The 24,144-nt window shown below is 38.1% G+C and overlaps 7 protein-coding genes across 15 annotated transcripts; 3 read left to right on the top strand and 4 right to left on the bottom strand.

Moving 5' to 3' along the window:
• Nucleotides 1-486: 486 nt before the first annotated feature.
• Nucleotides 487-1,679, bottom strand: Sec61beta (Sec61 translocon subunit beta). Its single transcript, XM_033466073.2, has 3 exons — nt 1,360-1,679; nt 1,069-1,265; nt 487-913 (listed from the first exon to the last, which is right to left on the bottom strand). The coding sequence occupies exons 1-3, from the start codon at nt 1,360-1,362 to the stop codon at nt 826-828; spliced, it is 288 nt and encodes a 95-aa protein (XP_033321964.1). The 5' UTR covers nt 1,363-1,679; the 3' UTR covers nt 487-825.
• A 218-nt stretch (nt 1,680-1,897) lies between these two features.
• Nucleotides 1,898-4,015, top strand: mRpL46 (mitochondrial ribosomal protein L46). 5 transcript variants are annotated; one of them, XM_033466072.2, is made up of 5 exons: nt 1,898-2,062; nt 2,556-2,647; nt 2,778-3,128; nt 3,193-3,332; nt 3,424-3,777. In XM_033466072.2, the coding sequence occupies exons 2-5, from the start codon at nt 2,590-2,592 to the stop codon at nt 3,688-3,690; spliced, it is 816 nt and encodes a 271-aa protein (XP_033321963.2). In that variant the 5' UTR covers nt 1,898-2,062; nt 2,556-2,589; the 3' UTR covers nt 3,691-3,777. The 5 variants fall into 5 exon arrangements, with proteins under 5 accessions (XP_033321963.2, XP_033321961.2, XP_076381575.1 ...); XM_033466070.2 differs by having other exon boundaries at nt 2,553-2,647; XM_076525460.1 differs by lacking the exon at nt 1,898-2,062 and adding an exon at nt 3,782-4,015 and having other exon boundaries at nt 2,092-2,647; nt 3,424-3,699.
• Nucleotides 3,711-5,594, bottom strand: LOC117218042 (18S rRNA (guanine-N(7))-methyltransferase). Its single transcript, XM_076525077.1, has 6 exons — nt 5,340-5,594; nt 5,161-5,242; nt 5,064-5,101; nt 4,794-4,972; nt 4,265-4,691; nt 3,711-4,178 (listed from the first exon to the last, which is right to left on the bottom strand). Exons 1-6 carry the CDS (start codon nt 5,390-5,392, stop codon nt 4,034-4,036), a joined length of 924 nt encoding a protein of 307 aa, XP_076381192.1. The 5' UTR covers nt 5,393-5,594; the 3' UTR covers nt 3,711-4,033.
• A 179-nt stretch (nt 5,595-5,773) lies between these two features.
• On the bottom strand, nt 5,774-14,292 carry Gapvd1 (GTPase activating protein and VPS9 domains 1). 2 transcript variants are annotated; one of them, XM_076519311.1, is made up of 16 exons: nt 13,831-14,292; nt 13,529-13,672; nt 12,118-13,468; nt 11,845-12,035; nt 11,585-11,744; nt 11,196-11,369; nt 10,946-11,107; nt 10,582-10,849; nt 10,389-10,477; nt 9,858-10,306; nt 9,076-9,781; nt 8,725-8,957; nt 8,380-8,636; nt 8,067-8,278; nt 7,597-7,982; nt 5,774-7,503 (listed from the first exon to the last, which is right to left on the bottom strand). In XM_076519311.1, the coding sequence occupies exons 2-16, from the start codon at nt 13,658-13,660 to the stop codon at nt 7,372-7,374; spliced, it is 4,902 nt and encodes a 1,633-aa protein (XP_076375426.1). In that variant the 5' UTR covers nt 13,661-13,672; nt 13,831-14,292; the 3' UTR covers nt 5,774-7,371. The 2 variants fall into 2 exon arrangements, with proteins under 2 accessions (XP_076375426.1, XP_076375416.1); XM_076519301.1 differs by having other exon boundaries at nt 13,910-14,292.
• A 998-nt stretch (nt 14,293-15,290) lies between these two features.
• LOC117218037 (sec1 family domain-containing protein 2) lies at nt 15,291-18,760 on the top strand. 3 transcript variants are annotated; one of them, XM_033466048.2, is made up of 11 exons: nt 15,292-15,415; nt 15,675-15,934; nt 16,027-16,269; nt 16,626-16,895; nt 16,959-17,144; nt 17,240-17,497; nt 17,579-17,707; nt 17,783-18,014; nt 18,087-18,195; nt 18,266-18,415; nt 18,500-18,760. In XM_033466048.2, exons 1-11 carry the CDS (start codon nt 15,370-15,372, stop codon nt 18,705-18,707), a joined length of 2,091 nt encoding a protein of 696 aa, XP_033321939.2. In that variant the 5' UTR covers nt 15,292-15,369; the 3' UTR covers nt 18,708-18,760. The 3 variants fall into 3 exon arrangements, with proteins under 3 accessions (XP_076377338.1, XP_033321939.2, XP_033321942.2); XM_076521223.1 differs by lacking the exon at nt 16,626-16,895 and having other exon boundaries at nt 15,291-15,415; XM_033466051.2 differs by lacking the exon at nt 15,292-15,415 and having other exon boundaries at nt 15,441-15,917.
• Nucleotides 18,532-19,839, bottom strand: Xrcc2 (X-ray repair cross complementing 2). Its single transcript, XM_033466067.2, has one exon. The coding sequence runs from the start codon at nt 19,576-19,578 to the stop codon at nt 18,757-18,759; it is 822 nt and encodes a 273-aa protein (XP_033321958.1). The 5' UTR covers nt 19,579-19,839; the 3' UTR covers nt 18,532-18,756.
• A 14-nt stretch (nt 19,840-19,853) lies between these two features.
• Nucleotides 19,854-24,085, top strand: wds (WD repeat-containing protein wds). 2 transcript variants are annotated; one of them, XM_033466065.2, is made up of 8 exons: nt 19,854-21,474; nt 21,629-21,725; nt 21,804-21,967; nt 22,109-22,198; nt 22,416-22,555; nt 22,664-22,895; nt 23,008-23,095; nt 23,190-24,085. In XM_033466065.2, exons 1-8 carry the CDS (start codon nt 21,382-21,384, stop codon nt 23,288-23,290), a joined length of 1,005 nt encoding a protein of 334 aa, XP_033321956.1. In that variant the 5' UTR covers nt 19,854-21,381; the 3' UTR covers nt 23,291-24,085. The 2 variants fall into 2 exon arrangements, with proteins under 2 accessions (XP_033321956.1, XP_076381005.1); XM_076524890.1 differs by having other exon boundaries at nt 22,664-22,927.
• Nucleotides 24,086-24,144: the final 59 nt, after the last annotated feature.

The raw sequence follows: 24,144 nt of genomic DNA, 5'->3' as shown, positions 1-24,144 counted from the left end.
TGTAGTACGACGCGTCTGTGTCACCATTTTGTTTAGTTACGTTCGCTGCAATCGCACGTGGACGACGCATACGCTCGTATATTTCGTGGACCGTGCTGAAAAATTAGGTTCAAGCTTTATCCTTGTTTCGTGACTCTTATCGGAGGGGGTCTTTACAGTGGGAGGTCCACGATACGTCAAACCGCGCGTAGCGGCCGAATGCCCAAACTGCTGGATAAATTACCGACTGCGGATAATTCTTAGATCGTCGAATGGTAAATTTCTAGAATAGTTTCAGCGTTTTGCCACTAGGTATGTGCGAAAGATAAGAAATTTCATACATAGATATGTATATATAATGCGATACGATAGAAATTCGTGTTTACAAAGTTCACGCTACTTCACCAACTTAATGTCGTTGTAAAAAATCATTTACCGCGTGTCTACGGGCTCGCAATTTTCACTCTATTCTCATCGAATTTTCAATCTTAGTGAAAACGATAAGAATCGATCGTATCAAATTCATTGTATTATTTATCTCATCGCTTTTTTTTAATCGATTTCAAAGTCATATATTGGAATATAGTACATTATATATCGTTAATAGTAATATTACAAATAATAACGAGTACAACTTATCCCGATCGTATACTATACATACATAGAATTATTTCTTAGATTCCTCCTTACAAACTTTACAAAATTCGGTTTAACGCAAAGTAAATGTGATTCCGGTTCGGCTGTTAGGGATCGTACGTTAAATTTTACGTTCGATCTGTACGAGATCCGTCACATGGAAATGTAACATACGAAGAATGATGCTTGAAACGTGTTTCGTTTTAGATTTTAAGATCTGGTGTATTTTCCCCAGATATGAAGCATAAATACGGACGCGATGAAGAGAAGAGACATCACGAGAACGGGCACCGGTCCTCTGTAAAAACATCGGTGATTTAAGACAGAAATCGAAACGATACGATGCGTACGAACAGGATGATTCGCGCAGCAATCGAGACAAGGTACTACGATACGAGAGAAATATAATTTACCAAATATTTTTTTTATTTCGAAACGATAATTTATACTTACACTTTGATACCGGGCGAATCGTCCGTGTAAAACCTCCACATACCACCGGAATCGGCGCCCGGATTTCTGCTCCTGGTCGCGGTACTTGTTGTCGTCTTTCTTTGCCTAACGGTGCCACTACCACCTGTTCTAGGTGCTATGGCTTTACTGGGCGAACGACCAGCGAGTCCAACGGAAGTTGAGCTGGGGCCTGGAGGCTTCGGAAAACGAGAACCGAACACGACACCATATACGTATCGATTTCCAACATATTCGTCAAATTCGAAACAATTGCTCGCATATCTCACTCACCATTTTATCGAATTCTTCTTTCCTTTAGCTCGCGAACAAACCCCAACTATCGAGATCCGTTTCAATTGTAGCACACTTTGGGGGCTTGTTTCTGTGTTCGCGTTTCTCTCTCTCTCTCTCTCTCTCTCTCTCTCTCTCTCACTTCGGTTTCCAAATAATATCGTAGAAACTTACAAAAACGGATCTACCTGTGACAAGTCACGCAGCTAACGCAAACGTATCCTTCGCCCGTGCTCCTCTGTTCTTCAGCCTCCTGCCCTGTTGTCACCGAATAGCGATTACCGTCCACCGTCAGCGTTCATAAACCGTAAACGTTTGCTGGTGATGGTACCATGAAGTGGACCAGGAAAGGAATCGACGTGTCACGAATACCATCCACGTGGTGCGCTGTAGGACACGTCATCGTATGCAGTTAAATTCACTGTGATGCTACGATAAATTGTTTTAAAGTCACGTTCTCATGTCGATGCGTGTCGATGCGCGTCTCGGCTCTACTATGCATCGGAAACAAATTCTTATCGTTCTCTTTCACCGTAATATGTAAAATACTTCATGCTTGACCTTAGGTCTTAGACCGTATAGAATACGTACATACGATGTGTGCACATACATGTCGTAAGTAACTGGATGCGATCTGCTTCCTACTTTCACCAACAGAGTAAGGTTCCAGCTTGGATAAGCACTCGCAGAACTCGTATCGGTGGTACGTATGCGCATATACGAATCGTACGAAATTACCGATACGTATTATACGAATGCACATACCTATCTAGTACATATATACGCATACCGGTAGTTTTCGGTTTTGTATCTTCGTAACCTCTATGGAAACCGAAATACCACTATAATGTCATACCCCTGTATTTACTTATGTTGATCGGTCATTTTTACGGTCTTCTCATTTCATTACAATTTTCAAGATATTATTAGTCGAGGATTTGAAACTTGTATGTATAGCGAAACTGATATATGTATGCATGTTGTATGCATGTTTACGTATTAGGTGATACAATTTGGATACATGTAGGATCCGATCGAGCGTTGTGTACTCGTATGTTTTATGTTGTACATATGTATGGAATCGTGCCTACCGTATTTTAACAAACTATATACTTATTACCGCTGACATCTCCGTTTGATGTTATGTTACCATAATTTTTATTGAAACGTAAACATTTCCCCTTTCGTTTCAGTAGTCATTTATATCTGTAAGAGATACGTGACATAACAATGTTAAAAAGAATATTAATGTTCCATGCGTTGAAAAATGCGGTTGTTTTATCTCGAGGTAAGTAACCTTTCGCCGGTTTTTGTTATTTGTCAGTCAAATTGTCGGTCAAATAGCGTTTATTGTCATACAAGTATTCGAGAACTACATAAAAATACGATCGAAGAAACGAAGAAAAGATTTTACACAGGTACCACTTCGTCGACGGCAAAGATTATATTTCGAGGTATGTCACAAGTCGGTATCGAAATCGATAGAAAATGGGATTTGTTCGGTGCAGTTTGTTTAGAACGCCACCCAATAATTACAAAACCGATGGAAGATGTAGAAGCACGATATCAAGAGATATTAAAACAGATAGAATTAGAAAATAGTTTAATATCGGATTTTGAAATCCAAATGAAACAAGAACTAGAGCATAAATGGAAAATTGGATCTGCGGATGAAAGCAAAGAGAAAATTAAAACTCAAACTTTACAAGATATCAGAGACTCTTACAAAGAAGAATTAATGAAATTTCAGTTTGCATCGCGAACAAATGGTATGGTAAATTTAATTTTTCTTCAATTAATTTCTTCAAGCGTTAATTCCTTAAATTATCGAAGCCGAAGAAGATGATCAAGTAACATCGTTGAATCGTAAATTGGGCAAAACGTTGGTACTATTGGTAAATGAACGGATAGGGACCGATAATTTCTGGATTCCACCGCAAACCGTACATAAATGTACAGAAACTATGATAGAGGCAAGGCTTGTTATATATAGTTTACTTTCATAGCATTTTTGTAACAAATTCATACATCGATCTTCTAACCATTTATTTTCTTTTTTCTTAGACCGCGCGAAGAACCGTGGAAGAATTTTGTGGTAATAATATAGGAGTACAATTTTATGGTAACGCACCGATTGGCTTTTATAAGTACAAATATCCGAAACAACTCGAGGGAAAGGATGGAGCAAAAATATTCTACTTCCTAGCAAAATATATAAACGGAGATATTTCTTCCAAATTACAACACTGTTGGTTAGATAGGGAAGAACTAGAAAAAATTGTCCATCCTAGACTTTATAGAAGCTTGTCTCAATTTTTGCTGCCAGAATAATTTGTTAAGGTCGGCTCAAATACTACAAAAGATTCAATTTTATTGTACCGGTACATGTAGCTACATAAATAAAAAGTATGAAATTTTTCAGCCTCTATATACTTCTTCGACCGAGACAAATTAGTTAGCAGAATTTTCTGTGTTCGCACGGATACGCGTTTGCTTGGATCTTCAAACTTCTGGAACAGAAGTTTCAAATAGCTATTGCAAATTTATCCATGTTTTCGTTGTACAAGATTATTCATAAAAACAAATACATAATATGTATGTACACATCTGAACAGCTTCGAAAATACAAATGCGATAAAATGCATCGTAGAAGAAATATGTGGTAGGTAAAACATCAAAATCGACCGCATCTTCTCCTTCCGGTGTACTTTGAATCTTCCGGAACGTTCCTTCCCTGTCTTCGTCGCCTTTCCTTTTTCTCGGCGATCCAATCTCTGCTCTTTTTTAATGGTTTACCTCTGGCTTTCTTGATCTGTTCTCTAAAAAGTATGAGGAGAACATTAATATTCTGCTTAAAATCATTAAAAGTTTATTATAGATTTTGGAAATTAATGCAAACATTAACCTTCTGGCTGCATAAGATATAACGGTATCGGCATCGTTTACACCTAAAGCTTGTGGAAGCGCGACGGGTCCACCGGTCATTAAAACTAGAAAGAATTTTTTTGCTTTGGTGCTGTTGGGAAAGTCGACGACCACACCGCCGTAGAAACCTGCTTTTGTAGCTTGCGTGGTAACTAATTCGATTTGTTCGTTGTTTTCAGGGTAAAATTGAAATACAGCTCTGGCAGACCTCGAAAGGCACGAGTACAACGTGGAAAAAAATTGAAATATACGCTTCGATGGTCGATGCGATTTTTTATCAGCATTGCATAACCATTGTAAAGCAGAGATACTGATCGCTCCGTCGAAACATCCTGGTTTAAATGGCATTCCCTGTCCCATATCTCCTATAATTAAATCACCCTCCACTTCTCTTTCCAATGCTACGCCTGTCGATATGTAATACCAAAAGACAGTTAAACAAGACAAGACGGTCAAAAAATATAACAGATACAAACAAATTAAAATATGTTTGACAAGTAGATACTAACCTAACATTGCTGTGGATATGTCAATTCCGACCCATGTATGTCCATGTTCCTCGATAACACTACCGCTTATACCTGAACCGCATCCAATATCAAGAAGTAAGAAACTTATGTTTTCCGGCAACAAAAGTAGCTCTATAGCACGTTTGCACATTTGCTCTTGAATTTCTATCATTCGAGAACTGTACGATTATAAATACATATTAATTGGCATCTACATCTATTAAAGGAAAGTATAAGAAATTAACAAGCACGAATAAATAAATGATTTACCTTTGTGTGTACTTGCGAGCTTCGGATTCATTGTAGAACTATGAAAAGAATTATACTGTATCGAAGAGTTACAAAATAATGAATACAGAATTCTTACCACATCGGGAGGAGCCAAATGTTCTGGACGTCGTGACATTCTATTTTCTCTCCTCGACTCCGCTGTCAACTCGTTTTCTTCGCTTCACGAGAAACGAGAAATTTAACGCACTAAAAACTATCGCATACCGCACACGTGGTTTTGTTATTTCCCCCGTTTTGACCATAGATCATACTTACAGAAATGAAACTTGTGCATTTTTCGGTAACCATCTGTGTATGCGATCTAACATACATAAATCAATTTAAACTTATAATTTTGGCATTGCAATTACACTCCACTTACAATAAAGCATATTCTTCCAAGCATAGTTTAAGTCATGAAATGAAAAGTATTAAGATATTCTTTTGTTCGTGTATCGATGATTTTTGCCGCTTTTACGACAATCCTAATTGTATACAACTTGTAACTATGTATGTATGTACATGTTAAATGGCTGACACAGCACGGACATGGTACGCATGATCTTGGACAGTGGGCAGACCGATGCCGATACACACGTCTACACAATTAAATCGTATTATATACAATTAATAAAAATAATTTCATTTTATTGTTGTAATTTAAGATTATATTATATAGGTAATAACATAATTAATCTTAACACAAAATATACAGTAAACCGGCAAAAACTATTTTATTTTCTAACCAATAAGTTTAAATATATAATTTAAGCGTAACGTGAATGCAATAAATAATTTTTCTCTAAGCATTCGCGTATTTGTATTTTTATTATTTACAGACACTAAAAACACTTTTAGATCAACTTTTAGGCTCAAGTTGCACGATCGATAACAGTTGATAAAACCAGTTTGTTGGGTGCGACCGGTAATTTTATAGAGGAATGTTACATTATGAGAATTACAAGAAATAACATTCTCAGAAATGACTTGTAGTTGGACCTCGTGAGTAAATAGTATATTTCCAAAATCCGATCATTGACTTTTCGTTCTTATCAGTTTGTCTCCTGATGCATGGACAACCTCGTTTCACCATATTCAAAACAAATCCTACATTACATTATTTACAAAAAAAAAAAAGAAGAATTTAATGTGTGATACCTGCGCTACAAATGATAATTATTATAAAATGATATCAGTCAGATGTTTGTACCTTCTATACGCACATTTCTGATTTATTCGAAAATTTTCCCAGAAATTTGTAAGATTTATCATTCATTTGTTTAATAGTACTAAAGTAAGTTCCTTAAATTACACTGTACTTATGCTACTTCGGAAAGAATATTTAGATAAAATTACATGTATAAATGTGTTTAATCACATTATTCGAATATAGGAAATTATACGAAGTATACTTAATTCATAAACCTGTAATGAAAATTTGATAATACAGTGAGAAATTACATAAAATGGTTTGAAACGATACATATGTATATAAGTTGCTCTGAAATTTTAGCCTGTTGCTAGTTTCTATTATACAATGTACATATACAGAGACTAATCGCATGCAACTTTTCTAAATTTAATAAAATAACACGAATGCTAGTTATTAGAAATTGGATATAAAAAAATACATGCGTTTGTATCGTATGGATATTTCTTAATAAAATAAAAGCTTTATACAAAAAAGTTGCTTTTCATTCTGTACCATGGGGTATTGCATTTAAGATATATAAGAGACTTTTGAACAACATCTTTGTAATACGATGCATCGTTGGCGATGTTCGAAGAATTATTCATTACCGTACAAACAGTAAGAATAGTAACAAGAAAAATAAGTTTGTGTACTTGTAATCTTAGCAATAGCAACAGTTATGGTGCTGGTATAGCGGTAATAACAACAACAACAACAGGATATCGATAGTAGGTTTATCGGCGATGAGAATAAGAACAATGGAAAAACAGAAAGATAATAATGAATTAGAGAAGCGAAAGGAAGAAAATTAGCGATGTTATATAGCTATACAGCGGCGAAAGCAACAGCAAATCAAGGAAGATAATTAGAAGATAAAGAGTAGCACACAGCTAGCAAGAGTAGAAACAGTAGCGAATAACGCTATCGTTGCTACACGTGTTAACGTCGTTAACGGCAGCTGCGATAACAAATAGGGGAAGAGAAGAGGAAGATGATAATTATGACGACTATAAGAGCTATGGATTACGATGATGACAACGACAACAAAGACGACAAGAAAATATGATACACTATTTCTACAATTCCAACGTTATCGTGTTACTTTCGAAACACATGTTAATCCATCGTTTTTATAAATTCGATCGCAGAACAAAATTGCGTCCACCAATACTGTTCTTCTCCTTCTAGTCGGTTCCCGTAGAAGCTGTCCACGTACTGTATGGTTGAAAGCAACGAGGGCGGATTAGTCTGAAAAAGGTGGAGAGAGAGAGAGAGAAGAGGAGAATCGTTTGAACTTGTGTGTAACGACTGTGTATATGATATCTAACACGTATTACTTACCTTTATGATAACGTACACCAGAACTGGAATAAGATCGTCGGCTGCGGGTACTCCTCTTTCGGTTGCCATTGAAAGTAAGTTCATAATAGTGGTGGCACACCGAAAGACACACTGCAGTTTGTCTCTAGGAGTTTTGTAGGCCGATATCACGGCTAGTTCCGCTTGAGCCCACGGCCAGGGACATTCGTAATGATATATTTTTGGAATACGTAAATCTTTATGATTGGGAGTGACAAGCTTGGACAATTTTTTGATGTGATCGTGAAGCAATTGATCTCTGTAAACGTCCCCGTCTCCGTTGGGATAAAGAGCGTTATGATAGACGCGCGCCATCACGGTTCTTTCCACAACAACTCTAGCCAATACCAATTGATTTTCACTCGCGCCTACGAACATTAGATTATATTTGATTACGATGCGTTATGCTTACGCATGCATTACGCGTATTCCCGAATGCAGCCACCACTTACATTGCCATATCGGATCGTTGTCCATCTTTGCGTGAACGTCTCCCAGAAAATTATCTACCAAATCTTGTTTTTCATCGGCCAGTGTAAGCTTTTTGAATTCATCGCAAAACCGTGAGAGGAGCGATTCTCGTTTTTCCAAGAAGACCCGTACACAAACGGATACGAGATGATTGTTAACAGCATCGCGATCACACTTTACCCTAACGCACAATCTTTGTGCGATCAGAAAATTAAAATATAAACGACATACAAGATTTGTTCGAGGCGTTGCTATCGCTACCTGTTTGCTCGACACGATATTATGTCACAATACCTGTCCAGATGGGCCACGGTAGAGAGTAAACCTTGTCGACATCTGATCAAGTATGCGATGTAAGGTGATCTTTTTTGATACTCTTCCCGTAAAGATTTAAATAGTTTTCTACATCCGTCGTCGTTGAACAAACGTACGCAGCGCAGCGTTTCATGTAAATGAGCAATCAACGCTCTATCTTGTAAATTAATAGCCTCTGCTAGCTGTAACTGCAAGAAAGCAACCAACTCGTTTTCTTTCCGCGACCAGGCATTTCGCTGGAACAAAATGGAATCGTACAATTATCGAGTCGTGCCACGCATCGAACTTGAAGAATAGTAGAGAATTCTACGCAGCACAAGATACCTCGGACGTAGCAGTCCAGGGAATATGTTGTAAGTCGGCTGTACTAAGTACCATGCGTAACTTTCTCTTTGCATCGGCAAACGCGTACGAGAGTTCTACGTTATTTGGGTCTATGAGCAACCTTTCGTCCTCGGTCGTTTCCTTCGTACGCGATTGATTACTTTCGATCGATGCTGTGTCGCTCGCCACGCTCGGCTTTCTCCTGTATTTCGCCAAAATATCATCCGTGCTATCTAGAAAGTTTTGCAAATACATCACACTTCGACGATTATTTTCTTCTTATTCCGGCTTGTTTCCTTTCTCTCTCTCTCTCCATCGTTCTCTATTTGAAAAAAGGAAGACGATAGTTACCGATGGTCACATTACACGACGATGTCACGTCCTCCGACATTATTCTTCGCAATCTGTGTCGGCCTACGTCGACACCATCTCCGCCAGCTTCTCGGTCGTAACATCTGCTAATAGCGTCGTCGGTCCCACGAATCGCTTTACCTCGCCGATTCCTCAGAGACATTTTCAATTTACCGAAAAAGCTTCTTTTGTTCTTTTGATCGTCGTCCAAGAGTTCTTTGTCCCCACGTTCCGCTGTCATGTCGAAACTGATACTTTTTGGAATCGCGCCGCTGGACATAATGGGTTTCGAGGAGTCACCGGTACTAGTGGCATCGATCAGTTCGCAGTTCCCGTTAACCAACGATCCTCCCGTCGACAACGGCAACACCGAATTTGTAGTTTTCGCACGGGGTTCGGAGCTAGAACTGCTACTGTTGGACGTCAAACTGCCCGTGCTTAGGCCAACTATATTTTCCGAGCCGGATCTTTCGTTAACGGTAATGCCGTTGCCACTGCCGCCAATGTCACAGCCATTGCCACCGCCATCGTCGTCGACGCTACCACCACCGCCACCGCCACCGTCATCGCCATCGCCATCGCCATCGCCATCGCCATCACAATCGCCATCGCCATCGCCATCGCCATCGCCATCGCCATCGCCATCGCCATCGCCACCGTCACCACCATCACCACCACCACCACCACCGTCGATTTTTCCAAATTCCTAGACACACAATTGAGAACACAGAAATAGTAGTTAATAGTCGATATACAATGATTGCAACAAAGAATAAACAGACCACTGATTTCGCATTGTTGTTGCACGTCTTTTCCATACTCGACAAAATTGGAGGCGAGATATGATTAGCTAGTAGTAAAGCCGGCGCAACAGCTGCAATTCCTATATGATTGCCGGACGAGCTTGTTTGCCGTTCCATCTGACATTTTCCATTGTCGATGTGAAGTTTGTCTATCAGATGGACCAATCGATCTTCTCGCAATGATTTATCGATGTAATCCGAAGTAACGTTACCGATGTTGTTGGCGTTTTTATCGACATATTCTACCGTGCTTGTTCGATATTCCCTTCCGTTTTCGTTTCGACCGGCCACATTCGTCGAGGGCACCGAGGGTGACATTACCGGTGACGAAGAAACGGTTGCTGAAAATTGCGCTCCCTCTCTGTTGATCGATATCGTTTCGAAACAGGTGATCGTTGACACACACTCGCTCGATATCGTACCATGTTCTAAATAATAGTGGACAAAAGGAAAATACGATAGATATTTTATAAACACAAAATAAAATATAGAAAATAATCGAATTCTTACGAGGAATTGTCTGGGACAGGGTCTCCTCGGTAGCTTCTGCTTCGCTGCGTGCCTCAACTTCAATTTCGGATCTCGCGGTATCGTCGGACCTACGAATCGAAACAATAGCGTAACATACGCACGCGCAACCGTTCGTTATCGTATGTACAATGTAATAGCAAGAGTTTCTACGAATTTCATGTTTAGAAGATACCTAGCGACGCTAGCGGTATCATCGGTATCAACTTCCGTCAGTCTCTCTGAATCGCTGGCCAATACATCGGTACTCCATGCTTCGGATGCTGTTTCGCTGACGTCTAACACAGCCTGCGGAATTGATTCTGACGTTGCCGATAAAATGGGAACATTTTGTTCACTCGACGGAGGATACGTTATCTTTTCTTGCTGTTCGACCATCTCGCTGTCCGAAGCCAAAACATCCGTCGACCACGTGTCAGACACCATCGAGACAGTCTCGTCTCCTGCAAATATAAATAGAAATATGATAAACACGCTGGTGGAATTCGATTTCTTTGATTCTTTTAGCCTACTTTTCCTCGTTCGTTGTTCCAAATTACCTTCGATCAACTTCTTTATTTCAAATTTACAAAACTTGTCGTCTATTTCGGACCGGCTTTGTTTCGTTGGTATATTCGGTGGAGGTAAATCCAGCTGTCGTGCTTCACCGGTTGCTCGACCATCGTCTCCCTCGGTGATCTGCGACGACGGTGTATCGCGACCTACACACACATACATACGAACGCGAAAACGTTCTCTTTATCGTTTGCTGCGTGTTTCACTCTCTACAGAGATATCGTATCGTCGCACCTGATATGTTCGGTGTCCCACGGCCTGAAACACTAGCCGACACCATATCCGACAAATTATCGTTTTGATCCTCCGTTTCTAATTCAAGGGAAGAAGCAACACTGTGATTCGAGGCAGCTTCCGACACAGCTTCCAAATTATCCGAAGTATTCCCAATGAAACCTTCGAATAAAACTAACAGTATGTCACGTTAATAAGAGGTTTCCTTCTAATAGAAATAAATTGTATTATATATGTATACGTGTACACATATATCTGTGCGGGTGTGCATATTACGGTGTAGTCTAATAAACTAGTTCGATCGAGTATAGTCCCGTCGACGTTTGACAATTGTCATTCCCCTTCGTCTCGTTGAACCCTGCGGAAAAATACACAGTATATATATATACCTTCGTCGTGGGACAACGAAAACCGTGTCTTTTTCTCTTGTGTTTCGATACGTTCGCCGCTGCAACTTTCCCGAGTGTCGTGCACGTTCCTTATAGCATCCGAAAGATTCAAAGTGACCGATCCATTTTCCAAGTTACTTTCAAGTTCCGTGCACAGTACCTGTGTATCGTCGAAAAGAAAACATACGATGACAATGAATTGGCGAGGTTGACTAATAACGTTGTATAATAACTTTTTCTATTTCCAATACAATGCATACTTTTTGTTCACTGAGAAGTCCTACAAATTCTCCCACGTTCGGTCCAAACGGAATCACAAGAACGTCCTGAGAACTTTTGTCGATCGATTCCTCTTCGGGGGTCGTAACACCGTTCATCTCGTCTCCACCATCGTTGGTCGCATTAGACGAATACGATGACGACGACGATACTCTTGCTCCAGAGCCTTTCCCTGTAACGAATAGAACATAGGTAACAGTACTCGAAATCGTTCAATTTCTCGTCCACCGGTAATGACGGTGGTAAATAATCACCTTTTCCTAGAAAACCTCCGCGTCTATTGCTATTTTCGACGCATGCATTATTGTTATTCAGTTTATTATTAGTTAATGAACCGGGTGGTAACTGAGAGAGCATATCGATCAACTGTTTTGCATCGAACATGCTAGACTGTACATCGGTCTCCGCTCCGGTGTATGCAGCTACGGTTTGTAGAAATGTAACCAGCGCATTCAACTCTGCTTCTGTGAATAAAGCCGCGGAACGGGAAAGTCCCCTCAACTTGTTACTATCGATGATATTGGGTTCATCCTCGAGTTCTTCTGTCGCGCTATCTACCATTGCATCTATTATCGAAGACACAGAATCCTTGTCAAATTTTCGGTAAAGATCAAACGTTTTGCTATCCACAATTTGATACTTCATTAGGGAGAGCATTTGCAGAATTTGTCCAACTTGCATAAGATTGAATCTTGCAACGTAACTGATGGGGGCGTCTGTAATACCGTACGGTTCTGGATTCACTATCGCTGGGCATATGAAATAAGTGAAAACCAAATCTGTACACATTGCGTGCACCTCTTTTGCATCGATACTCCCATTTTTCCCCAAAAGACCTGCCATCTGTCTGACCAACCAGCACACGCTACTCGGAAAACAGTGCATATTCTCTCTTATGCTGACTATGAATCTTTGTGTTATTCGAAACAAAGAATTAATTGTCCACAATCTGTGACGCTGCAACTTTGCTTCGTATTCGGGAGTACCATCTTTACCAAACTTTTTCAATCTTTCGGATGGAGGAAATCTTATAGGCGCTTTGTCCGGATCGATGTCAAGAAACATTTCATCCTCCATTAGTAACTGTACGATAGGATTGTGTAATGCAGCGGTTAAGAAAAATTTCGCTGAAAAAACGCTCTCGTGAAAGACCGAGTAGAACCTGGAGAATGCACACGTGCCGTGTCTGAGTAACCTGCGAGGATTATCCGATGGTACAATTTGAAGCAACATCAGATGTCGCAACAGTTTTAATACTAAAATTTTATCCTCTGGAAGTAAGCAGCTACCGTATAATCCTGCTGCTAACGACTGAACAATATTTTGCACCGAATCCGGTGATAATTTTTCTCCTTCCACTAAACATAAAGCAAGAAGTTTCGGAGACTTTCTAAGAGCTCCTAAGAATTCTCCGTACGATAAGCAAGCCTGATAACGTAGATATTTATATGCATCCACAAAATGTGAATTCTCCAATGTATTCGCTTTCTGACAGCAAGACGCGGGTGTACAATCTGGTCTGGACATTATCAATCGATTCAGATTCACTCTTTGTTGCGCCGTGATCCATGCTTGCTGAGCCAAGTTCGACGAAGCGTATAACACCTGAAATCATACACGATTCTAGCGGTCAACTTTCTATCGACTGTCGATCGATACGCGTACCTTTTCATTGAGTATTTGTAAATTCTGTTGTTCTGAACTGACAAACAACCGTTCTTGACGCAGATGACTCGCTAATTCGATCATGTCCCACTGTAACGTTCCCAAAGATTCTATACTGTTTGCAGACGACATTACTTAGCATACCTGAAAATACAAATATTCTGATGTCGAATAAACACAGCTACCTGTACATGATTTTTTTAATGCTCATTAAATTGTACAATATTTCCAAATCTTTCTACGACGTCGCTCAAATAATAAGAAAGTTGCATATTACTGTCAAACCAATATAAGCAGCACACCTGTATCGATTAATACGCGATATATCTTTGCGTCCTCCTTGTGTAACTGAAATTACTAGAAAATAGTTGGAAAACACACCTTCAAACGGAATAGGTTGAACGTCACAAAGTACAAGAGTCAAATTACGTAGAACAGATTCTATCAAAACTCTCTGTTTTTTTCAGAATATAGCAGTATTTCTTATACCAGACGAACGTATTTCAATGATTCTTGGTTAAAGGTCTCTCATAGAATCACGGTTCCTCATTGTTGCCCCTTTTATTTCGAAACAACACTCCCACCGACGCACGATCATTTTCTGTTTTAGGTTAGAATTTTCTTCGATAAATGGCTGTAGACTTGAACTTTAAATCGAAAAGTAAATATCGATGCACGAAATATGCGTACATAATATGTATGTATGCACATACGTATACCGTTGCGTGACCACGCGAACATAGTTACGATTAACAGTATTGCTTCTGCACCATATGCACCGACCAATGACGATAGGAGGGAAATTCAAATGTAAAATATAACATAAATTAAGTCGTAATCGTATATTTCATAGATGTATACATATTTTCATCCGGGCGCAATACATACAAAGCTTAGACTAGGTAAGGCACAGAGAGTGTTCATGGAAATTCTAATTTAGACTAATTGAGGAATGTAGGAGATGTCGCGTAGCCCCTCGAAGGCTTTTCTCCAATTTCATGTAAATATAAAATTTCGATCTTGCATTTTTTTGCACACTGCAATTTAAATGTCTGAACGATGAAAATGTTTATCAAAGTTAATTTGACTCTAGGATGGCGGAGTTTTATCCAACCCTGTACAATTACCCTTAGATTTTAGATCATAAGACATATAGGTGTCATATGTACACCTATACACGGTTTCAGATAATCTCCAAAGATGAACCATCTACGCGAGGTCACGTACGTGTGGGCAAGATGTATAAGCTATCCTTATTTGAGATTGTAGTACGTACTAGCTATGCAGTTTCAAAGGAACAATATACCGATATTTCTAGCTTTACTAGTAAGCACACAAAAGTTCAAAAATTCAATTATGATGTAACATGTGAATCTGACATATAACACTTCAAATTTACCACGTTTCATTCAAAAGTTCGTAAAACATCAAACCCACGTAGTGGCAAAACACTCAAACTGTTCGACAAATTTACCGACAAAATCAAATAATTTCTAAGAATTCTCTACAGTCGATTAAGTGTACGCATACGGACGAGGTACATATCAGCACGACGATGCATTTCACAGTATAATACATATACGTACATACGCATACAGTAATGATTTCTACTCCTGCACACCTCTGTGCCAAAGCTTGATTTGTAAGCGAGGGCCGACAGAAAAATTTTCTTCGCTTCGATTGGCTGACGATTCACTGTTCAGACAGGATTCACTCCGGATTGGTTGCTCGGTAAAATAGTGAGATGTGCGCGCTACCTTAGAGAGTAAGAAAAGCATGCAGGAGTAAGTCCCATTATTGTATGTACATAATTAATATTTTTCAGCAGTCTTGTATTTGTGATGCATACTGATACAGCATGTATGGTACAAATTGATGCAGATGCAGGTATATAGAAGAGATTTACGTATGTAGTTCGGGTTTTTATCGCTACATCGTGATAGTATCTCGTAATTCGTGGTTTATAAACGAGTTATTTTTTATAAAAGACATACACGTTTTATCATCATTTGTAATAATTAATGCTTTTTCTATTTGTACCGATTAATTGTAGTCGAACGTCAAACGTCACAACTTTCAGTCAACGTTTAACAACTAGAGGAATAGTAGAGAAAAAGATAAGAAGGTACATATTGGTGTGTTCAAGGCAATAAGAAGCCAGTCGATCTGAAGAATTACCTAAGGAAAGCAGGAAGAGAAAAGAAAATGACAAACATTATTTTTGAGATGAAGAAATACAATTCGAAATGTTGGGAAGCTATCTTTACAGAAGTACGCGACGCTGTAGTTTATATAGACCAATATGCGACAGAATGTTTACATTGGTATGCAGGTGGCAAGGGTTACATGGCTTTGAAAAATGCTGGTGCAATCGCAGTTCACGAGCTCGGCATGTATCACTTTCGAGTCTGTATATAATTTATACATTAGCATAAATCTAAAGAAACAATCTAAACACTTAATTCATAATTTTCATCGTTAATATTCATTATTTCTAGTATCCAGAGGTGAAAGGTGCTAAGAAAGCTGTTATCGTATCAACTGCTGGCAATCCAGCATTTTATCAGCGAACGATTAAAATGATTTTAGCAAAAAATGCGTTCAACGGTTGCACGGTATATTGTAGCATTCCTTGTTGCACTACCAATTATCATGGAAATCATTCTGCGCAAGACAAATTGAATTATATTAAATTAAAAAGGGACATCGAACTGTGGATGATTTCAAAAAATTTATCACAAGTTCGTTTATCATTTATTTATACTTTACGTTGTTGCCCTTAGACTGTAGACTTATGCGTATTTGTATTTTTGTGAACTGTTTTCTAACATGAAACAATCAAACAGAAGCATATCTTACCTATGCGTTAACAAATAATAATAGATTTTATTATATTCATTGATATAATATACGCACGAAATAAGAAAGGAACAAACTTTATTAAAGAACCACTGCATTTTAACTTGTTGCACGCGTTGACATATATTTTTAACGCATAAAGTCTACAATCTGGTCACAGTTGTTGATTATCATGATTTGTTCACAGATCAACAATGTTTTTTACATCTCGTTTTAAGTGTTATAAATTCATTTGTAGGATCCTTCTGTTAACGTCATCCATGTACCTTTTCTGATTGCTCCTTTAAACGACTATCTGTTTGTAACACCTCCGTTTGGAGATTTAATGCCACCTTTAGACTCGAGTATTCCAGAAGATCTATCTGCTGAAATATACCTTATAGCAAATTCATTTTACAAATTATTTGATAATATAAATATCAAATTAGATGTATATTCTATTGGAAAATTAAGCGATCTCTTTGCCGAAATTTTGGAAAATTGTTTTACAAATAGCACTTATCCAAATGTAAGTAACAAAATAATGATGTAACAAAATGTAATGCTAACTGTTCATTTTTATTTTTTATAGCATTCATCGGAAGTTGAAGAAACAGGAGTGTCCCTTATCTTAATAGACAGAACATTAGATCTCTGTACTCCTACTAGCAATAATATGGAGTCATTCCTTACTAAAATATTGGGAGCACTTCCGCGTTTGCCACAGCACAACAATGATGTAGCAATTAATACATCTCCTGCATTTGGACTGGTAGAGGTAGCGTAAAATTCGATATGTTTGTATATTTTACAAGTTGCATTTGCTTTGATAGTCTCGATTAAATCACCGTATCTTTTCATATGCGTACGAAGGGAATATTACAAACGTACGATGTACCAGGATGTTTGGCAAGCATAGAGAAAGCTACGATCGATCTCTTTATCTTAGAAAGCGAAAAAAAATTGTTAACTGCAGCAAATCAAATGCTGAATGATATAACTTCCATGAAGGATAGTACAAAGTTAAGAACACCAATGAGAATATCGGGTCACAGTTTAGAAAGGGCTGTTAGCAAACTTCAAAATATGAATATCATTGATTCTATGATCGTCCATACAGAAAAAGTGCAGGTGATTTCGTAGGATCTTCTTTTGTGTAGCTATAGGATATGTATTGATCGTTTTCAATCAGCAGAGTTTTTCATAATGCAGAGTATTATGGCGATAGTCGAAGCATCTACATCGCAGAAAACCAGTCAATTTGAACTACTTACCAGCTTAGAGAAACTGGCATTACAGAATCTTTCTGCGAGCCGCGAATCGTCTAGTATACTCGCGCAAGTATAATCAGTAATACTGTTTTAACCAAGCTTTTGCAAGGTTTACAAGTTAAAGTCAATTAAGTGATCTTTCCAGTTGAGTAACGTTATACGAACACGACTTCATAGAGGTCTCAACATTGAAAATTTGTTGGCATTGTTAATACACGTTTACGCCTTAACGGGAACGCAAATTCGCTTTTCTACACAACAAGAACAACAATTGGAGCAATCGATTGCAGATGCAATTTTTGAAGATTTCGAAATTTTTGAAAAGAATCCATCGACCAACAAAATATCTGCTTCTCAGCGATCTTTGTTATTGTTGGGTATACATTGCACGCTACATCATTCGAATGCTATAAACTGCAAATAATTTATTTTAATTATTTTTATGTAAGGAATAAACAATGCGGCTGCTGCGCGAGAAACGTCGTATAAAATAGCAGCACGTATCCTTCGCACTCTTCGATTAATAGCGAAACAACGTTCGTTGCTACAAGATTACAGGTAAATTTTCAAATGTGATATCAGAAATTGTAGATGTAATTTTACTGAATCAAACATTTACCGTTCGTAGAGATCTCATGATCAAGTCAACTTCGAAAGAAACAATCCAGTATGTTAGTATTTTGGAACAGATAGCTAAGGATATACTTTTCGCTGACAAGACTCGAGAATTACGGGACCTACGTCAACGAACGCCATCTTTAATTTCAGCTGGCTTTAAGTAAGTACAAGTTTAACAATATTTGAGCATAATCAATTTTATCGCAATTGTATTCGAACGTAACGTATTTCTTGTATATCGTAGCCTACTGTTAAGGGGTAAAGCAAAGCGTCATCCACGCGACAATTCCAATATTTTATTATTCATTATTGGAGGGTTTACTGCGGAGGAGGCAAAATTAATACAGGAAATTGCTTTAAATCGCGGTCAGAATAAAACACCACGTATAATGTTGGCAGGATCTAGATTGTTAAATCCATTGGATATAATGGATAAAATATTGTTCCATTGATGTACTGTTTTAACAAAATTTGTAAATACAATGGAAATTATCCTTTTTCTCAATCAGTTTCCCATTTGACACCATTTGCCGACATACGATAACACATTTTTTTAATGGTTTCTTCAGTTTCTAATATACAAATATGATTGTACAAACATTTTGTTTTGCGTAAATGTATTCTGTACTCTACAGTATTCGTCGAGTATTTGATCGTAGATTTGTTATTTTTGCATTTTATGATACTCTCCCAAGATTTTGTATATATTGTTGTTACCTTACATAGATTTGTATGTAATCTGATAATCTTCAACAACTTTTTTATGTAGGCATCAATCGAGGTGAAATTATTTTCACGATCTTGCCAATAATATGCTGTTAGACTATCGATTGCTAAGAGAGCAGTTTGAGCATTACTAAGAAATATATTGTCCAATGTACGCAACGTCACACGAAACTGTTCGCTGTGGTAACAATTTATTATATGTAGATTTTGTAGAGAATTTCGTAGAATATTTATATTCCTTGTATTTGTGTCGATCGAATTCAACGTAACGAGTGGAGCATAAGCTGTATTTATAATATCAGTCATTATTTCGACCAAATTCGTAATTTGGAAATGGTGGTCTGTATTAATCAACACAGCCGAAGCGTCGCAACCTTTAATATGAACGGCCCCATCATAATCTGGCAGGATGCATTTTGCAAGCAGTTGAGAAAGAAGAAGAGTTTTGCCGGTTGAACGTATTCCATTTATTTCTATAACGTCTGTATTTCCAGGTCCTTCCGGAAACAAAGCGCCCTCGAGGCTTCGTAGGTTTGGTCTACGGATTAATCTTGCCAACAATTGCGTGCCGGATTCTATTTGTATTCTATCGGACATACTGACACATACTGATTGTCTTTTATTTTTTTCCTAATTCTATTGTACAGCTCAACATACTGTAGTTTCTTGTAGTAGGTACATTGTATACACTACATGTGTATACAAACAGTATGTGTAATCGTATGTCAACGTCGCTATGCCTTCGAATGCCCTCAATGTCACGTGACTCCAGCCGTGACGTCACGGTCGAGAAATTCAGCAGTGTAGGAACAGAGGGCAGCGTAGTTTACCGACGCGACGTGACCGATCACGAACGTTAGAGCATTTCTGGCAACCCTGCTGCCCTCTACCTCTACCCTGTTGAACTGCTCTTCCGTGACATCACAGATGGAGCCACGTTATCACTATAGCAACGATGGTTGCCCCCATTGTGTCTATATACAGTTAATTTCGAGCTCTGTTTAGGGCATATACAATATCTGAAGGCAGTGTATCTGTTATTGCTGAACGTGTAACAAAATAAACCTTCGGATGAAAGGGTCTCTACTGTATTATAAATGACGCCTGTGTGATTCCGAAGGTAGTACTATAATCGTAGTACATATGTATATGCAACCTCCAACGCCTCCAAAGCTCTAAGAGTGATAAGAGGGAGAGAGAGAGAGAGAGAGAGAGAGAGAGAGAGAGAGAGAGAGAGAGAGAGAGAGAGAGATAATCAATTACGATAGCATAACGACCAGTGACCACAGGTCTGGGCCTGGAAGTGCGCACTGAGAAAAACAAGAGGGGACAAATTTCAGCCAATCCGTATCCAGTAGAAAGAGGTCTACGCTACAAACACAGTTTCTCTCACTGTCTAAAAGTTGTCTACATGTTCAGCAGTAGTAGATGCTGCCTTCGGGTATACAGTAATGGGACCTACTCCTGCACATCTCTAGGCTGCAGCTTGATCCGTTAACGAGGCTTGAAATAGAAATTTTCTTTGCTCTGATTGGCTGACGATTCATCGCTGAGACAGGATCCACTGGGAATTGGATGCGTAACAACTAAACTTAGGGAGTAAGAGAAGCGTGCAGGAGTAGGTCCCATTACTGTATATGCTCTAAGGTTTATATGTTCTAAGATCGATGGGTCTCTAAGGTGGTACATACATGATGCTAGTTTTGGTCAGTTTTGATGTTTGCCAGCAGAGGCGTGCAGGTCACTGTAACACTGCAGGTTTGCATACTGCTGCTGCAGACCGCCACCGCCACAGATCCTCGAATGTCACGAAGGTAGCGGTTTTATTGTTTTCTGTCTTATATGTGTACACATATGTACATTTAGTATGTATATACATGTACCGAGATACATATTCGCAAACAATTCAAAGATACTACTTCATAGGATACTGATCTATCGATGTACATATTTCCTAATAACAGAAGACGAAAACAAAAATTAAAAACATATTGTATCGATAAAAACATATCGAAGTTTCAGACTTTCTTACAAACTTCGAATTCTGTAGTTCGACGCTCGGTAGGTAGCAATAGTCAACACAAGATGTTTCTCGATCACATGTGCATTGGTGATCTGAAGAATGTAAAACGATATATTTAATGAAGAACTCTACGCACGTTACAACTTGAGAATATTGTCAAATACATTTATTTGAACGATCGATTACGAATAAATTTGGTTGTTCTCTAACGTGCAAGTGTACATTGCTTCTGGACTTTAATGAGAATTTCGAATGGCAAAAACACCGCGAATCGTCAGTGTTTCCTCGTGTGATTTATCATAGCCTTCATTCATATGTACGCACTGTGTTCTATTCCATATAAATTGTTGATACATCGATCGGAATAATTAACAAAAATGGTACCGCTCGGACCATCGCCAGGACATCAAACATCCGTCAATAATACGGCAGCTGCTCCTTCCAGCGGAACTAAGAGCAGCTCAGCAGTGGTGAGGACAATGAAGCATGCACTGTTTCTTTTGAAGTTCTGTTTCTTTATCATCTACATTGTTTTTATTCATTCGAACTCTTCTTCTATTCCACATCGTATCATATTATTATATTCTTTATTATATTTTGTTTTGTTTTTCTTTTATTTTTCAGAAACCAAATTATACCTTAAAGTACACTTTGGCAGGTCATACTAAAGCAGTTTCATCTGTGAAATTTAGTCCCAACGGAGAATGGCTTGCGAGTTCTTGTAAATAGATATTTTTCAATTAAAATGATATTTTAAAGTAGAATACTAACTAAGCTAAATTTAATATTTTACTTTTAGCTGCGGATAAATTGATCAAAATATGGGGATCGTACGATGGTAAATTTGAAAAAACTATATCGGGTCACAAACTAGGTATCTCCGATGTAGCCTGGTCCAGCGATAGTAGGTTATTAGTATCCGCATCCGATGATAAAACACTGAAGATTTGGGAATTAAGTTCTGTAAGTTCGCATAAGAGAGAATTACATAGTCTCCGGCTTACTTTCTGGCATTAAAAAATAATTTTATTCCTTTCATTCTTGGATGGTTTAAAAACTACAATTAAATATGATCCTTTTATATGTTATTCTGTTCGCTTGCAGGGCAAATGTTTAAAGACGCTAAAGGGTCATAGTAACTATGTCTTTTGTTGCAATTTTAATCCACAATCGAATCTTATAGTATCCGGTTCTGTGAGTATTTCTGTGTATTTCTTTATGCGTGCAAGCTTCTGTATGTCTGTGCATGCTCTGTGTACGTTTTAATGAAAGAATAAATAAATGAAAGTTAAAAAATAAACGTACATAAATAGTACATTATACGTTGACGTAAATAGAAGTTTGCTCGCGTATAGATCGTTCGTTTAATTATGATCGCTTAGAATATTGGTATTATAAAGACTATCGTTAGTTTGACGAAAGCGTTCGAATTTGGGATGTAAGGACTGGAAAATGTTTGAAAACGTTACCCGCCCATTCAGATCCTGTTAGCGCGGTACACTTTAACAGGGATGGATCGTTAATTGTTTCTAGTAGCTACGACGGATTATGGTGAGTATTTATCTTCCAGTTTGCAAAAAAAAAAGAACAGTACAAGCATATGCGAGTACAGTTAAATGGATAATCGAAAATTATGTTAAACGATACTTAACTGTCCAGTCGAATTTGGGATACAGCATCGGGCCAGTGTCTAAAAACTTTAATAGACGATGACAATCCACCTGTGTCGTTTGTAAAGTTTTCGCCAAATGGAAAATATATTTTAGCAGCTACGCTAGATAATACATTGAAACTTTGGGACTATAGCAAAGGAAAATGTTTGAAAACGTATACAGGTCATAAGAACGAGAAATATTGTATATTTGCAAACTTTTCCGTGACAGGAGGGAAGGTACGTGTATTCTGCATATTGTATTTATGCATGTATGTATCTAATAATATTTCGATACTCGTCGTTCACAACGGTTCCATGAATTTATTAAATTTTTCTTTGTTCTTCGCAGTGGATCGTTTCGGGTTCGGAAGACAATATGGTATACATCTGGAATTTACAGACCAAAGAGATAGTTCAAAAATTGCAAGGTCACACAGGTACAATAATAATAATAATCGAATAAGATAAAAAGTTCTACGTATAGAAAACTACGATGTATTTTTTTATGCAATCTCTTTTATTAACTCGTAGATGTTGTGCTGTGTACAACCTGTCATCCCACGGATAACATTATAGCTTCGGCTGCTCTTGAAAATGATAAAACTATTAAATTATGGAAGAGCGATACATAAACTGGGGAAAGACAGTTCGTTTGCCATGTTCAAAAGATTTGTGTCAAATGCGTTCATGCACGTTAAAAAGATATTTTCCTTTTTAATCTTGGACGTTTTCAGAATTTCCGTTTGCAGCATTGTTCGTGGTTTCGTTGGTCGTCCCCCGTCTTCCGTGTGAAATTATGAAAAGTGGTGTAACACTTTTTATTATCGCAAAACACAACGCAACGCATAAAGTGTACATTCCAACTCATACACGTGTCTATATAGATTCGAACTAGAATACATTAAGTCGAATAGATTTAAGTTATTAGACAATACCTTGATTTGAATTAACGGTTACGAAAAATGAATGGGACGCGAGCATAAAGCATCGTTGGTAGAACTCTCCGTGTAAGCGCGAACGATTGTTACTCATGGTTTCGATATTTATTATATAAATAATCATTGCCCCATATTTCTAGCATCGCGTCACTTGTGAAACTTCAATATTTCATCGTGTCCTTGTAATCGGAAGCGTAGGTACACACCAAGATCCTGTGAGCCTGGAGCCTGTGACCTGTAACACACTCCCTCCCCCACTTTTTACCACCCTCGCCTCACACTCGCTCACTCTCATAGACACTCGTGCGCGAGGCATCCACAAACTACGTAGAGAAATATCTGAATTCTTACAAGTATCGTGTATAATATATTTCGACTACTATACGAGAGAAGAAAAAGAGTTTAAAAAATTAATGAAAAAAGATGCTTGTATTGAAAACGTTTATGTGAATAAATCGAGAATAAAACATATATTTTCGTACCTGAAAACAGCGTTCGATTCATTCGTCATACACATTTCGATATCTTGTTACTTGCAAAGCACATTT

Source organism: Megalopta genalis, chromosome 1, assembly GCF_051020955.1.
Source record: "Megalopta genalis isolate 19385.01 chromosome 1, iyMegGena1_principal, whole genome shotgun sequence".
In the NCBI taxonomy this organism is placed as follows: Eukaryota; Metazoa; Arthropoda; class Insecta; order Hymenoptera; family Halictidae; genus Megalopta; species Megalopta genalis.
Note: the sequence above shows the minus strand (reverse complement) of the source record. Positions and strands in the feature narration are given on the sequence as shown.

Coding starts and splice junctions, on each gene's coding strand:
- Gapvd1 (XM_076519311.1), bottom strand. CDS start 13,660: ATGTCGTCTGCAAACAGTATAGAATCTTTGGGAACGTTACAGTGGGAC. Junction 10,478..10,581: donor GATACCGCTAGCGTCGCTAG/GTATCTTCTAAA, acceptor TTCGATTCGTAG/GTCCGACGATACCGCGAGAT. Junction 8,279..8,379: donor ACCGTGGCCCATCTGGACAG/GTATTGTGACAT, acceptor GATCGCACAAAG/ATTGTGCGTTAGGGTAAAGT.
- Sec61beta (XM_033466073.2), bottom strand. Junction 914..1,068: donor GATTCGCCCGGTATCAAAGT/GTAAGTATAAAT, acceptor ATGTTTTTACAG/AGGACCGGTGCCCGTTCTCG.
- LOC117218042 (XM_076525077.1), bottom strand. CDS start 5,392: ATGTTAGATCGCATACACAGATGGTTACCGAAAAATGCACAAGTTTCA. Junction 5,102..5,160: donor ATTTGGCTCCTCCCGATGTG/GTAAGAATTCTG, acceptor TTCTTTTCATAG/TTCTACAATGAATCCGAAGC. Junction 4,692..4,793: donor CATATCCACAGCAATGTTAG/GTTAGTATCTAC, acceptor ACATATCGACAG/GCGTAGCATTGGAAAGAGAA.
- mRpL46 (XM_076525460.1), top strand. CDS start 2,590: ATGTTAAAAAGAATATTAATGTTCCATGCGTTGAAAAATGCGGTTGTT. Junction 3,129..3,192: donor GTTTGCATCGCGAACAAATG/GTATGGTAAATT, acceptor AAATTATCGAAG/CCGAAGAAGATGATCAAGTA. Junction 3,333..3,423: donor GTACAGAAACTATGATAGAG/GCAAGGCTTGTT, acceptor CTTTTTTCTTAG/ACCGCGCGAAGAACCGTGGA.
- LOC117218037 (XM_033466048.2), top strand. CDS start 15,370: ATGCATACTGATACAGCATGTATGGTACAAATTGATGCAGATGCAG. Junction 18,196..18,265: donor TCGTTGCTACAAGATTACAG/GTAAATTTTCAA, acceptor TACCGTTCGTAG/AGATCTCATGATCAAGTCAA. Junction 18,416..18,499: donor TTAATTTCAGCTGGCTTTAA/GTAAGTACAAGT, acceptor TGTATATCGTAG/CCTACTGTTAAGGGGTAAAG.
- Xrcc2 (XM_033466067.2), bottom strand. CDS start 19,578: ATGTCCGATAGAATACAAATAGAATCCGGCACGCAATTGTTGGCAAGA.
- wds (XM_033466065.2), top strand. CDS start 21,382: ATGGTACCGCTCGGACCATCGCCAGGACATCAAACATCCGTCAATAAT. Junction 21,726..21,803: donor AGAATGGCTTGCGAGTTCTT/GTAAATAGATAT, acceptor TTTTACTTTTAG/CTGCGGATAAATTGATCAAA. Junction 21,968..22,108: donor AGATTTGGGAATTAAGTTCT/GTAAGTTCGCAT, acceptor GTTCGCTTGCAG/GGCAAATGTTTAAAGACGCT.